The 14893-nt window shown below is 45.2% G+C and overlaps 1 protein-coding gene across 1 annotated transcript in view; it reads left to right on the top strand.

Annotated features, from left to right (window-relative positions):
• The window catches only part of kalrna (kalirin RhoGEF kinase a), a 1015085-nt gene that overhangs the window by 607518 nt on the left and 392674 nt on the right, over nt 1-14893 (top strand). The window contains exons 15-17 of the mRNA XM_078552171.1: nt 676-842; nt 3832-3951; nt 14247-14438. Coding sequence (XP_078408297.1) covers nt 676-842; nt 3832-3951; nt 14247-14438 — 479 coding nt within the window. The remainder of the gene's footprint in view (nt 1-675; nt 843-3831; nt 3952-14246; nt 14439-14893) is intronic.

Raw genomic sequence — 14893 nt, 5'->3', positions numbered from 1 at the left:
ACAAGGTGCACTGCAGGAATTCACCAAGGCTCCTTCGACAGCACCTTCCAAACCCACGATCACTACCATCTAGAAGGACAAGGGCAGCAGATAGATGGGAATACCACCACCTGGAAGTTCCTCTCCAAGCCACTCACCACCCTGACTTGGAAATATATCGCCATTCCTTCACTGTCGCTGGGTCAAAATCCTGGAACTCCCTTCCTAACAGCACTGTGGGTGTACCTACACATGGACTGCAACAGTTCAAGAAGGCAGCTCACCCCACCTCAAGGGCAACTAGGGATGGGCAATAAATGCTGACCCAGCCAGTGAAGCCCGCATCCTGTGAATGAATTAAAAAAAACTTAGCTGCTAGTACATTTGAATATTATTAGTTAGTTTTATTTACAGTAATGTTTTTTCCTTCTTTCCAAAGTTATCTGCTATATTTGAAAGAGTGCAGAGTTTAATTTGTGTCATTCTGTTTCTGAAGGGATTGTGTTCTGTTGATTGTAGTGGGAATGAAGGTAATAAATACAACTTCAAACTGATCGGCCTTGGAGGAGGGAAGTTTTGTTGTTCTAAGAATAGCATTTTTTAAATGTAACAGTTATGCATTGGATTCAGGTGCTGAGAAGTGTTAGAAAGGCAGAGCTTTGTAAATAAGCCATGAAATGTGTTTATTTTAATCAGGAATTGAACTAACGTGTGATAAAGATATGGATTTAGGAACACAAGTGCAGGAGCTGCTGGAGTTCCTTCATGATAAACAACAAGAGCTCGAGCTGAATGCTGATCAGACACAGAAACGCCTGGAGCAATGTTTACAGCTCCGTCACTTGCAAGCAGAGGTTAAACAGGTAAATGTGAGAGTGATGGCTAAAAGTGGAATGTATTTTTAGAATGCATGCTGTTTTTCATTTTAAGCTTGAGGACCTGCTGGGAGACCATATAGTCCTTTTTTTAATGGAAGCCCCACACCGCCAACCTAACCATGTACTACTCCTCAACAAAGCTGAACGGCAAGCATGTGGGTCTATATTCACTGCTTGTTTCCTATTGAAGCAGATGCTGAGAGGCCAAGACACTGGTCTGGGAAGAATCAGTTTTCAATTTATTCGATACAAGGAAAAGAGAAACATAAAATACAGGAAATATGGTCTTCAGCCAGCATATGGGAACAGAAATTTTGATTGTGGGTCATTCTCACGTTGGCAGACTGTGACTAGTGGGGAACCACAGGGATCAGTACTTGGGCCTCAGCTGTTCACAATATATATCAATGATTTGGATGTTGGGACCAAATGTAATATTTCCAAGTTCGCGGATAACAAAGTTAGGTGGGAATGTGTGTTGTGAGAAAGATGCAAAGCAGCTTCAAGGGGAATTGGACATACTTAGTGAGTGGGCAAGAACATGGAAGATGGAATATAATGTGGAAAAATGTGAGGTTATCCACTTTGGTAGGCAGAACAGATGCGCAGAATATTTCTTAAATGGTGAGTTAAATGGAAAGCGTAAATGTGCAAAGGGACCTGGGTGTCCTCAACAATAAGTCACTGAAAGCTAACATGCAGGTACAGCAAGCAATCAGGAAGGTTAATGGCAAGTAGACCTTTATCGTAAGAGGATTTGAGTACATGAGTAGTGAAGTCTTGCTTCAATTGTATAAAGCCTTGGTTAGGTCGCACCTGGAGTACTGTGTGCAGCTGTGGTCCCCTTATCTTAGGAAGGATATTATTGCCATAGAAGGAGTGCAACGAAGGTTCACCAGACTTGTTCCTGGGATGGCGGGACTGTCCTATGAACAGGGATTGGGGAGATCGGGCCAGTATTCTCTCGAGTTTTGAAGAATAAGAGGTGATCTCATTGAAACCTACAAAATACTTAATGGATAGACAGGGTAGCTACAGGTAAGATATTTCCCTTAGTTGCGGAGTCTAGAACCAGGGGACACAATTTCAAAATAAGAGGAAAGCCACTTAGGACCAAGATGAGGAGAATTTTTTTTACTCAGAGAGCATCTTTGGAATCCTCTACCCCAGAGGCCTGTGGATGCCCAGTCATTGAGTATGTTTAAAGCAGAGATTGACAGATTTCTAAATACCAATGACATAAAGGGATATGGGGATAGTGTGGGAAAAAGGCATTGAAGTGGATGATCAGCCACGATCATATTGAATGATGGAGCAGGCCGATGGGCTGAATGGCCTACTCCTGCTCCTATCTTCCTATCCCTTCAGTACTGATGAAGCATTATCCCCTGCCCTACAGATTAATTTTCAATGATAACTACTAGCTGAGTGGGCATGTTCCGTTATACTTCAGAGAGCCAGTTGGTGGTGGATAGAACTGGAGCCAATCTTTACACACTTTCATAAGCATTTATTTACAGAGTTACGCATTACAAGCATGTACCTCCTACCTCAACAGCCACAGTTTCAGTTTGTGCCTAATTATAGGGGGACAAGTGAATCACCAATTATTCCCACCACCTGCATACAATTAAATATAATTAATATATTATAAATACAATACACAATTAGAGCTTACTCCCATTATAAATATGAGTAAATACAATTTTCTTTTGCCTACTCCAGTGAGCAAAATTACATGTATTTTTAATGTCTTGTTTTGCAAACTTCATAACAAGCTTTTATTTAACTTCTTTTCTTGCTTCCTTGTGCCTGATTTATTGTGTGAACAAAAATGAGAGTAAGATTAATCACGGAAGAAAATTCCATAACTGATTTTGCTCATCAGTTTAGTTGCATTTACTTTTTTAATTAGCATTAACAACCAAATTAAATGTAGCCACATGTTCCAGTTGGACTATTAGTTTGAATTTGTGAATGGCACTGAATGTGAGTAAATTATTAGTGACTAATTTAGTGCGAATCGTGGGGGGAGGAGGTTGCATCAGTCTGTGCTGAACTAATCAAATGACTTGCATTTTCAAATTAAGAGAAGTTATTGGCCAGTTTTGTTAAGTAGATTAAATGTAGAAGATTCTTAATGATGTACAGTGACCTTCTGATGAAGGCAATGAGCATGGTTGAATGGAAAGTAATTCCCAAAGGTTTGAGATTACTTAACTAATGCTAAACATTCCCTTATCTATGCTCTCCCTTGTGGAATCAAATTTCTCAGGATTACTGCATTCTGTCGTTTATATCTTTAAGGGTTGAAAGCTGATGGATGTTGGCTTAAACACTGATGGGTTTATGGAAAAGCCAGCATTTTGTTTGGGTCCAAGCAAATTCCTAACTGACATTCACCTCCTTACATATTGTAACATAGTATTCACAAAAAAGTAATTGATTATACTTGTTAACCATACAGAAGTAGCTAAATGAGTGTTTCTGTTTCTCCCAAACATTTGCAAAATCAAAAATAGGGCCATCATCACAAATGAGCGGCTTATGTCGATAAAACCTGATTATCTGGACAAATGCTAAACTATCAATGTTGTTTTGATTTAGACACAAATCTTGTGCTTACATTGAGTGAGACGAATCGTTTTGTATTTATAAAGTAACAATGCTGGGAATTTGTATATTATTTCTGGACAAATAGTAATCCTGACAATCTTACAAATTTGTCCTTTTCCTTTCCTTCTTAACAAAAGAATGATTGAAACATCTGTCTTTGGTCCCTTTAGGAATTATTATTGGCCATGGTGCATGCACTGTGCAGCCTGGATTGTAAAAGACTGAATTTCACATCTTTGTGCTCTCAGAAACCATTCATCTTTAACCAATTGAAAGGGAAAATCAGTGAACATGCTATGATGAAAATGCTTTTAAAAAATACCATATTGAACTTCTGTTTGCTTTTTTCTTCCTGCAGGTACTAGGCTGGATACGAAATGGAGAATCCATGCTCAATGCTAGCCTTGTTAATGCTAGCTCTCTATCAGAAGCAGAACAGCTTCAGCGAGAACATGAGCAATTTCAGCTGGCCATAGAGGTAATTCATACTTTTGAATTGGGATTTAAATTGAAGCTGAGTTGTGAAGGTTTTGTGCTCTGTAATATCAAATGGATTTACTTCCTGTGTCCTATAAAGACCAACAAACAGCTCCAGATGTAGTGTTGGCATTTCACACGTTTATTTTTACTTGCTTTATACTGTAACACAATATAGATTCACATTTCCTTAGAACATTCAGATATATAGAGAGTGAAACCCAGATGAATTGTTGCAGACATATGATTGATCCAAAAACCTCTTAAAAGTAATAAATGTAATGTGACTAAATGGAAGGTCATTTCCTCAGAGCTGCTCCTGACCCACTTGCTATAACTTAGCCAGAATTGCAGTGCAAACTCCATTTCCATGTCTAAACAGGGTTATTGGGCAGCAGCCAGCTGAGTTATGGCATATAGGAACAGTTCTGAGGAAATGGCCTGCAAAAGTAGCAAAGGAGGTATGAATGATTTGAGTTTATCTAACTCATATAAAATGATCTCCCAACCTATAAAGACATGTTCTAATGCATCATAGTGTGATAAAAATCAGCCAGAAGGCACTAATGGACTGATAGAATGATAGTGTTCTTTATACTGAAGCTGTTAGAATAACTATCAGTCTTCTTATTTGCTAAATTTATACAGTTCCTTAAAAATTGTTTCCACCAAATTTTCAGCAAAAGTCATTATTAAGGCCAATGGTTTAGTAACTCTGGTTTTGTGAAAATGGTATCTCCTTCCTGAGGTTTCATACCGTTCAAATTGAAAATTCATATATGAGGAATTGCCCTCTCTGTTTCAGTACTCCAGTATTACATTATGTTGCACAAATAGGCCATCCTTGTATTTCTGTTTCCTTCACTCCATGTAATGATACACGAGACATTATCCCAAAGAATTGCATGACAGACCCATGTTTGTTTGTGTTGCTCAATAGGGTGAAAGTCAATTTTACAACTGTACAGAGCTCTGGTTAAACCCCTTTTTAATAACATTCTGTTCAGTTCTGGGCATCACTCCTCAGGAAGGATATATATTGGCCTTGGAGCAGTAATGGAGTTTCTCCAGAATGATACTGGGCCTAAAAGTGTTAAACACATTACATAGACTAGACTTATATTCCTTTGAAAGTAGAAAATTAAGTTGTGATTTAATTGTGTTGTTTAAGATGGTCACAGGATTTGATAGGATAGATAGAGACTATTTCCCCTGGTGGGAGAGTGTAGAACAAGGCGGCATAGCCTTAAATCAGCCTTGATTGAATTGAATGGCAGAAAGAATCTGAGGACTGAATTCTGTGCTATGTTCCTATGCACAGCCAGTGAGGATAGGAAGATTGAGTACAATTGGGGCCTGAAAGGTAGCAGTACCATTAAAGAGGCTGAAAGAGAAAAAGCCATATGAGTGATCTATTCAATACTTGTGTAACATGGAGTTACTTGTAATTTGAGGTTACTGTGTTAGTGTAACACATCAGTGAGTGAGTGAGTATAGAGCTGAATTCAGCCGCAGTCAGCATCTTCTGGGAGGGAAAGGAAAGGAAAACAGTGGCCTGAATTTTTAGCTGGGCAGTCAGGTGCGATCGGTGGGCCCAGGATCAGCCGGGAAACAGACCGCCGAGCCTCAGCGCTGCAGGGATGGGGATGGGAAGAAGCCGGGCGATGATGTCAACATGGGCGTGGGCGAGCACTGAGAGAAAGCTTCCTGAAGGCAGAGAGCTGCCTCAGGGAGCTGCAGACCCGAAAACCATCAAACAAAGTTTCAAAAAGCCGGAAAAAATGTCCAAGCATCAGAATCAGGCACTTGAAAATATAGGTGATAAAAATGTTTCCCGCAGATTTTTATTTTTATTTTATTTCAAAACAGAAACCTCATCCCACCCTTGGATGAGGTTTCTTGAAAAATGTAAAGGCTGCCTGGCCGATTCGCCCGTCCGCCAACTGTAAGGTTGGATGGGCCACAAAAAATCAGAATGAATTGCTCTATTAATAAGTGTAGAACTAAACCCAGTCAGTTATCACATTTAGAAGAGGATCAGTAAAAAGACATTCAGCGGCTTAAGCTGCTTCCACTATTCCACTGGATCATGGCTAACCTCAATTTCACCTACCCACCTTTGCTCCATTTTTCTTGGTACTCTTACCAAACAAGAGTAAACAAAAATACTATTTCAGTTTTGGGCTGTAGAATTTAGCTATTTGGTGCAATGAATACTGTTTTGGCTCCAAAATGGCATCTACGGTGTATGTGCACAATCCTGGTGTGAGATGTCCTGGACACCATTTTGGTAAGAGCACTAATGTGCAGGGAGCATCTGCCAGAAGTCCATATAAATAACATTTAGAGACATCCCCTTATCTAGAACTTTGGTAACCTTCTCAAAAAATTAAACTAAGTTAGTTAGGCATGACTTATCTGGAACCGCTCTGATTACTTCATATTTGTCCTAGTGCTCAGTCACTCTGCCCATATTAGATTCTAGTTTGACAATGGCAATTTTTCAATTCAAGGTGAAACAATACAGTGCCTCCTGCAGTACCCAAAATTCCCTTCCCCTATTATAAAGATGGCAATCAATTGATTTATATTGCATTAATTTCTAATAACCTGATTTAACAATGGGCTTTGGTATGGAGGGCTTGATTTTTGACAAATATGAAGTAATCAGAGAGGTTCAAGATAAGTCATGCCTAACTAACTTAGTCTAATTTTTTGAGAAGGTTACCAAAGTGTTAGATAAGGGAATGTCTCTGGATGTTATTTATATGAACTCCTGGCAGATGCTCCTTGCACATTAGAGCTCTTGCCAAAATGGTAAAACATCCTATTTGATCAAAACGTCTGCAATTTATCCCTTGCAGAACAAAACCACATCTAGTTCCAGGTGCTATTTTTGTACCCTCTTTTCTGTGTGAATGAGCTTGACAGAAAAGGTGACAAGCACAAAACTGGACAGAGATTTGTTTTGGGCACCTCACAGGGCAATTTTGCTACACTGTGGGGGGGAATTGTCCCAGATTTGCACTAATTGCAATAGCGGGCGGGTAACATAACGTTTTACCTGCAGGCCACAATGGCAGCTTTTTATGCTGTATCGTCCCAAACCTGCCACATTAATTATGCATTTGTGGGAAACACATCGTTTCCATGCTGGGCGGGCGGGCTCTCATTTGCCCACCACGCCATCACCTCGCCGCTTCAGCACACCAGGCACCATATTTAAAACTCAGCTGCATGCACATATCTCAGTGCTTCCAGCCCACAACTGCTGCAAAGAAGACATGGCCCTGGAAGGCAAAAAGACTGCAGCCCCCAAGTTCAGTGACACATCCATCGAGCACCTTTGGATGCAGTCGAGTCTCACCGTGATGTCCTCTACCCCTGCTCTGGCAGCAGGATGGGCAGCAACCTCACAAATCTGGCTTGGGAGGCGGTGGCAGTGGTGGTCAGTGCCAAAGCCCTTCAAAAGAGGACAGCCACCCAGTACCACAAGAGGATGGATGATCTCCTCCATCCCGCCAGGGTAAGTCACTCTTCTCCTCACTCTCAACTCACACACTCACAACGCCATCACACATCCACAGGGTCCTCACTCACTGCCAGTTCAAGGGACATCACCATTCACTCTCTCACACACATCTTCATTGTCCTCATCCCACCCATGGGACCACTCAACACCCACACATGCCAGACATACTTATAATCTGGCCTGGCAGGCGTCCTGCTTACACTATCTCCTTCCAGATTCATGCAAGACAAGCTGGCACAGGTCCTCACAGACTTTGAAAACAGACCCACCCAGCTGGCCAGTGATGAACTGGACCAGTCCTGTGCTGACGGAGAGTTCGGTGGTACTCTACCAAGTGAGGATCCAACAGTGCAACACCCATCAGACAACCATGCTGTGACTGATGTATCCTGTTTCACAGGCCACTTCCATGCACTCCTCTTGCTTTCGTAGGCACATCTGCCAAACAGCCGACGGAATCCATGACCCAGGGCCTCCAATCAAGCCCTGAAGAAACCTCTGAAGAGGAATCTGAAGGCACCCTCCTTGAAGTCCCATCACAGCGCTCACTCACACCCTCCAGCAGTGCAGAGACACACACCTTGGTGGGACTTAGTTTTACAGTAGTCTTGGGATCACAATCTGGTGTGCACATTGCACTGTGTGATCCGCAGCAGGTGGCGGCAGGGACTTCCCAGGTTTCTGGCCCTCGGAGGACTGCTGAAGGCCAGAAATTTGCTGAGTCCGAGTCAGATGACGAGCCTATGGACTTGGTCATGTCACAGTTGCTGGAGCTGCAAAGGCAAGCTCAGGAACATGAGGAAGGGATGTCTGCTGCACTCCTCAGATTGCAAGGCATGATGGAAGAGTCCGTCCGTCTTCAGGCTGAGGTGATAGCACCGGCATGCCAATGCACCGAGGTCAACACTGGTAGGATGGTGGCCGCCATGGAGACCTTGGTCAAGGATGTTGCTCCTGCACCGCTGTGCGGGCTCAACTCCATCACTGATGCCATAGTTGGCCTCCAACAGTATGTACACGAGAGGGGTGCGGGGCAGCTTGACCTCCGTCCAGCTACCCCTTCTCCCCAAGGAGTCAGCATTGGGCCCTCGGGCATCCATAGGGTGGAGGATCAACAAGTGCACACTCTGGGGCCATCCATTCAGGTGATTCCGGGAGTGTCCGGCCCATCCCAATCCCCTCTTTCTGTGACCCCAACTGCTCCAGCTCCACAGCTCGACAAGGGTGCCATTGCCACGCAACAGGCCCCTGACAGCAGGCCACGGCTCTCCCGGTCTCAGCCCTCCAAAGGACGCCTGTTAAGGTCATCACAGACAGGGCATAGCTGTCAGCAGGCTGCGTCCTCCTCCGCTGTGGATGTCAGGGGAACACCAAGATGTAGCGGCAGGGTTAGGAAGGTTAAGAAGATTTAGTTGCACAGCCTGGGTATGGATGTTAATCACTTGTGCATAATGCTCACTATTGTCAACAAACTCCCAAGAATGTCCCCCTGCCTATGGCTCCTTGTTCTGATGAGCAGGGTTTGTGTCACTCAGATGTGAAACCTTTCTGCACAAGATAAGGCAGGTGTCTCAGTCCAGGGCATCTTCCCTGTGCTTTGTGCAGCCTTCAGACCAAAGTGATAGTTCGGCCTCACGCTCACTGGACACGTTACTGATGCCTGCACGTTGACAGTGCTTATCATTGCTGCCAGAGTGTCGTGGGCAGGCATTACCGAGTTCCATCATTCTCTCTGTATGCTCTGAGCACCTTCAAGGTGGAGCTGGCCCCCATCTCTTCAGCATCTGTGACCAGTGACGCAGTGCTCCTGAAGGGGTCATGTGCTGAAGGTGGACAAAAGATCAGACGCTTTTAAAGTTTCATGGCTGCAGCTGTATGATATGACCCTGATCACAGAATGCAAGCAAGCTGCCCTTGGCCAGACAGGAGTCAGATATTCTCAGAGGCTATGTGAAGATCTATGGAGTATCCCCACTGCATGTCATCATCTTCCTCCTGTGATTGAGTGCCTTTTAGGGCCTCCACTGCGTCTCCATGACAGAGGCTTTATCATAGAGGGTATGTGCGTTGCAATAAGTCAGACTGGAGTCAAATGTTCATAGATGAAATATGAGGGTCTATGGTGTATCCTCACTGGATGTCGTCATTATCCTTCACAAATCTAGCAGCTATGAGGGCCTCTTGAGCGCGCCTGCCTCATCTGGCTAGTGCAAGGGCCTCATCCCCATCATCATCGCCTTCGAGGACTTCCTCATCCTCATCCCTGTCTGCGTCCTCCTCAGGAGACCTCCTCAGGAGACCTCCAGCTCCTCCATCTCCTCCTCAGCCAGCTCCTCTCCCCATTGTAGCGCCAGGTTGTAGAGGGCGCAGCAGACGACAATGATACGTGACAGCATCTGTGGACTAGATTGCAGGGCTCCACCAGACCAGTCCAGGCACCAGAACCTCATTTTCAGCATCCTGATGGTCTGCTCCACCAAGCTGCAAATTGCAGCATTAGCCTTGTTATACCTTCACGCTGCTGCAGTCTGAGGCCGCCGCACGGGTGTCATCAACCACGTCCCCTACGGGTAGCCCTTGTTCCTGAGGAGCCAACCCTGCAGCCTCTCTGGATCCTGGAAGACTCCAGGGACCTGTGACCGACTGAGAATGTAGGAGTCGTGCACAGCCCCTGGAAACCATGTGCACACCTGCAGGATGCGTTTGTAGTGGTTGCAAACCAGCTGAACATTCAGCAAATGGAATTCCTTGCGGTTGACATAGTTGACCACGTGTTGCGATGGAGATCTGAGCACCACGTGAGTGCAGTCAATGGCACCCTGCACCTGTGGGAATCCCAAGATCTGGGCAAATCCAATCGCTCTTGCATCCTGTCTGTCCTGGTCCTGGGCAAAATGCACAAAGTTGTGTGCCCTCGCAAAGATGGCATCCATGACTTCATGAATGCATTTGTGGGTGGAGGCTTGTGATATCCCACAGAGGTCACCTGTGGATCCCTGAAAAAAGTCACTGGCATAGAAATTGAGCACCACAGTCACTTTAATGGCCACTGGCTGTGGATGCCCTCCCTGTCCCCATGGTGCCAAATCCTGCAGTAGCTGGCAGATGTGACCAACCAGTTCCCTAGACATGCGCAGTCTTCATCGACACTGGTTGTTGGTCATCCACAGGAATGAAATGCGGCACCTATAGACCCTGGGGCTAGCTAGGCACTGACCAGCAACGGCTTGCTGTGGCTCTTCGACAGCGTGTGCAGGAGCACCAACTGCCCCTTCTTCCAGAGAGTGCTGCTCCTTCCTCTGCGCAGCCAGGAGCCTCAGTCGCTCTCTTCTCCATCGTCTTCGCTCTCTGTAGGCCATCAGGCACACAGCTAGGTCACAGGCTCCATGATCCTGATGTACTCTTCCTGAAGGATGAAAGAGAGGGATGCGTAGGTTAGCATGGATGGACTAAGAAAATGTCTTGGTTAAGTCCGAGAGCCCCTTCACGCATCCCGGAGAGTGCTGGCCACCACTTGGATGGCCAGAGATTACTGCGATGCATGGCTGCCCGAAACCCCACCACCTCCGCACCACTCCACCCGAGCGATTGGAGGCAGCTTTCCCCATTGTACTACATGCTGTGCTCTCAGCTCAAGCACAGGCATTCTCCTAGCCTGTGCTGCAAGGCTGCACTGTTAGCATGAACTATGGGGGAGACTGGTCCAAACCAGGATGATGACATTGTAAAGGGCTGTGAGCACCTCCACCAGTGACTGCTCCATGGCCAACTTTAGCAAGGAGATTGTACACCATATCCAGTCGTCCAACTGTTCTGCAGTCCACTAAAACACTTATTACTTTGTAGCCTGTGCCCGAGGGGTGAAAAGCTCTGGAGCACTTGGTGGCACTTTGATGCCTCTGCGTTGCTTGAGTGGGCAGAGAAGCTGGAGGCCCAACTCCAAGCATATCGATGTGGCTGCGCTAACTGTCTCAGCTGCAGAGGAATGGTCACTTTATACAAGGTTTCCCTAATGCATGACCGCTCACCTCGTTCAACCCCCCCTCTGTACCCCGCACGTGCTTGTGCACTATCTTCAACTGCAGGACAGCCCTTACCCTCCCCCACAAAGTCGCCTCAACCGCAGGGCAACCCTTGCGTCCCCCCCCCACCCCCGCAAACGCACATCAAACTTGAAGTCCAGCAGGACCCGGGTGAGCGCACCACAACATTACTGTGTACTCACCTCTGAGTTCCCCTCAAAGTGCAGCCCACCAAGTGGATGCCTTTTATATGCTCAGCAGGTCTGACAGTATCTGCGGAGAGGGATACAGTTAACGTTTTGAGTCCAAATGACTCTTCATCAGATCTAAGGAAAAATAGAAAAGAGGTGAAATATAAGCTGGTTTAAGGGGGGGTGAGACAGGTAGAGCTGGATAGAGGGCCAGCGATAGGTGGAGATAGCCAAAAGATGTCATAGACAAAAGGACAAAGAGGTGTTGACGGTGGTGATATTGTCTAAGAAACTTGCTAATGGGGACAGTAAGGGTAGAAAGCAGGACGAGCAAGGGACAGATTGCCCTAGTGGGGATGGGTTGGGGGGGGATTGAAATAGGCTAAAAGGTAGAGATAAAACAATGGATGGTAATACATTTAAAAATAATGGAAATAGGTGGGAAAAGAAAAATATATATAAATTATTGGAACAAGGGGGATCGGAAAGGGGGTGTGGATGGAGGAGAGAGTTCATGATCTAAAGTTGTTGAACTCAATTTTCAGTCCGGAAGGCTGTAAAGTACCTAGATGAGGTGCTGTTCCTCCAGTTTGCGTTGAGCTTCACTGGAACATTGCAGCAGGCCAAGGATGGACATGTCAGCATGAGAGCAGGGTGGAGTGTTGAAATGGCAAGCGACAGGGAGGTCTGGGTTGCGGACAGACCGAAGGTGTTCCGCAAAGCGGTCACCCAGTCTGCGTTTGGTCTTTCCAGTGTAGAGGAAACCGCATTGGGAGCAGCGAATGCAGTAGACTAAATTGAGAGAAGTGCAAGTGAAATGCTGCTTCACTTGAAAGGAGTGTTTGGGCCCTTGGATGGTGAGGAGGGGGGAAGTAAAGGGGCTGGTGTTGCACCTTCTGCGGTTGCATGGGAAGATGCTGTGGGAGGGGGTTGAGGTGTAGGGGGTGATGGAGGAGTGGACCAGGGTGTCCCGGAGGGAACGATCCCTGCGAAATGCCGCCGGTGGGGGGTGAAGGGAAGATGTGTTTGGTGGTGGCATCATGCTGGAGTTGGCGGAAATGGCGGAGGATGATCCTTTGAATGCGGAGGCTGGTGGGGTGATAAGTGAGGACAAGGGGGACCCTATCATTGTTCTGGGAGGGAGAGGAAGGATGTCATGTATTGTCGTCGATTGCTGCGCCTTCTACAACCTGGTACTACAATGGGGAGAGGAGCTGGCTGAGGAGGAGATGGAGGAGCAGGAGGTCTCCTCCAATGAGGAGGACGCAGACAGGGATGAGAGTGAGGAAGTCCTCAAAGGCGACGATGATGGGGAGGAGGCCCTTGCACTAGCCAGATGAGGCAGGCGCGCTCAGGAGGCCCTCATAGCTGCTAGATTTGTGAAGGATAATGACGACATGCAGTGAGGATACACCATAGTCCCTCATATTTCATCTATGAACGTTTGGCTCCAGTCTGGCTCATTGCAATGTACATACCCTCTATGATAAAGCCCCTGTCATGGAGACACAGTGGAGGCCCTAAAAGTCACTCAATTGCAGGAGGAAGATGATGACATGCAGTGGGGACACTCCGTAGATCTTCACATAGCCTCTGAGAGTTTTTCCAGGTATTTTTGTTTTTGCTCTAGATTTCCAGCATCCGCAGTATTTTGCCTTTTATATGCTGTTGTGAAACACGTTGGTGTGATGGTCCAGCAGGGGGGATGATTCTGGCAGGTTGGGCATATAATGATATGCAGGTGTATTACAATGAGGTTCCTGACGTCCAATGGCGGGAAACGTGACCCGCCATTGGTGGGCGGAGTGGCGATCTCAAACTGGTTTCACGATGTTGTGAAACTGATTTTTGGCCTTCTCACCATATTGTCCGCTCATGATACTGAACACGCCTGACTACAGCGGGCACAGAAAATCCTGGCCTGTGTCTCCACAGACAGGTTGACAGGTCCATGCAGAGGTAATACATGCCTGAATTTTTTAAAAAAATCTATAGCAAATATGTCACCTGCTTCCCTTTCTCAGGCCAAACAAGTTGGTTGGAATTATCTTATTTGCTGTTTGATTTTAACCCTTGAAAACACTGAAAATGAGGAAAACGTTGCCTTTCATTGTTGCCACTTGATTCACTCCTTTTCCATGTGCCATTGAAATTGGCCACCATCTAGATGGTTGTACAGTTGGGTCATTCATATAGTATTTTTCTCTATTTAGTGAACAATGAAAACAACAATATTTATGGATTCACATATGGGCTGATGTCCTCAATTTTTAATATATTTATACTTTTGTGCAGATTGAGATAAAATCTAAGTATTAATACCAAAGCATGCCCAGAATGAAAACTTTGTTATGTCACTTAAAATATTATTGTTCCTCTCTATTATTTTTGGTTATTGGAATTAACAATTCATTGCAAGTCTTTAAAAATGTCTAACTTTCCCACATCTCATTACTCACACCTAATCCCTTTTACCACCTGTCTGGCATTTCTATGCAAACCTCTCTTTCCTCCCTACACATAGTCCCTCTTTCATGCCACTTCTTTGCAGAAAACCCACCAAAGTGCTCTTCAGGTACAGCAGAAGGCTGAGACCATGCTACAGGCTGGGCATTATGACTCAGATGCTATCAGGGAATGCGCTGAGAAAGTGGCACTTCACTGGCAACAGCTAATGCTGAAGATGGAGGACAGACTCAAACTGGTCAATGCATCTGTGGCTTTCTATAAGACATCTGAACAGGTAGAAAATTCAAACATGCATTTTATTTAGTCATTATATTTTGATATTTAAGGTGTTGAAGCTGTAATTCTGCAATAGAACTGAAGAAGCCTTATCTTTTTCTCCAACTTATTGTCAAATGCTATGTTACGGTCAGTTTTCAGTTGGATGCCCCTTGTACCTTTGTGCTCACCAATTTGATTAAGTCATTATTTCACAGAGAAACACTGGTTCATAAATTCGATACATCATTGGTATAATTTCAGAGTACAACTGAGATAAATAACTTTTTTGATAGCAAAATGGGGAAGATGATGTTTATGTCAGTTTCCAGCATCAGGTTTCCCAAATTCCTGGACGCCTTCAGTTCCCTCTTGCAATCTGTCCACCAGGCCCCATCAGAGATATATCTTTGCCAGGACAATAGGAGGTCTCTTCTGTTCTTCAAATACATGTATTCAACGTGTATTCTAGAC

The sequence above is a fragment of the Cetorhinus maximus genome, chromosome 11 (genome assembly GCF_964194155.1).
Source record: "Cetorhinus maximus chromosome 11, sCetMax3.hap1.1, whole genome shotgun sequence".
Classification (NCBI taxonomy): domain Eukaryota; kingdom Metazoa; phylum Chordata; class Chondrichthyes; order Lamniformes; family Cetorhinidae; genus Cetorhinus; species Cetorhinus maximus.
Note: the sequence above shows the minus strand (reverse complement) of the source record. Positions and strands in the feature narration are given on the sequence as shown.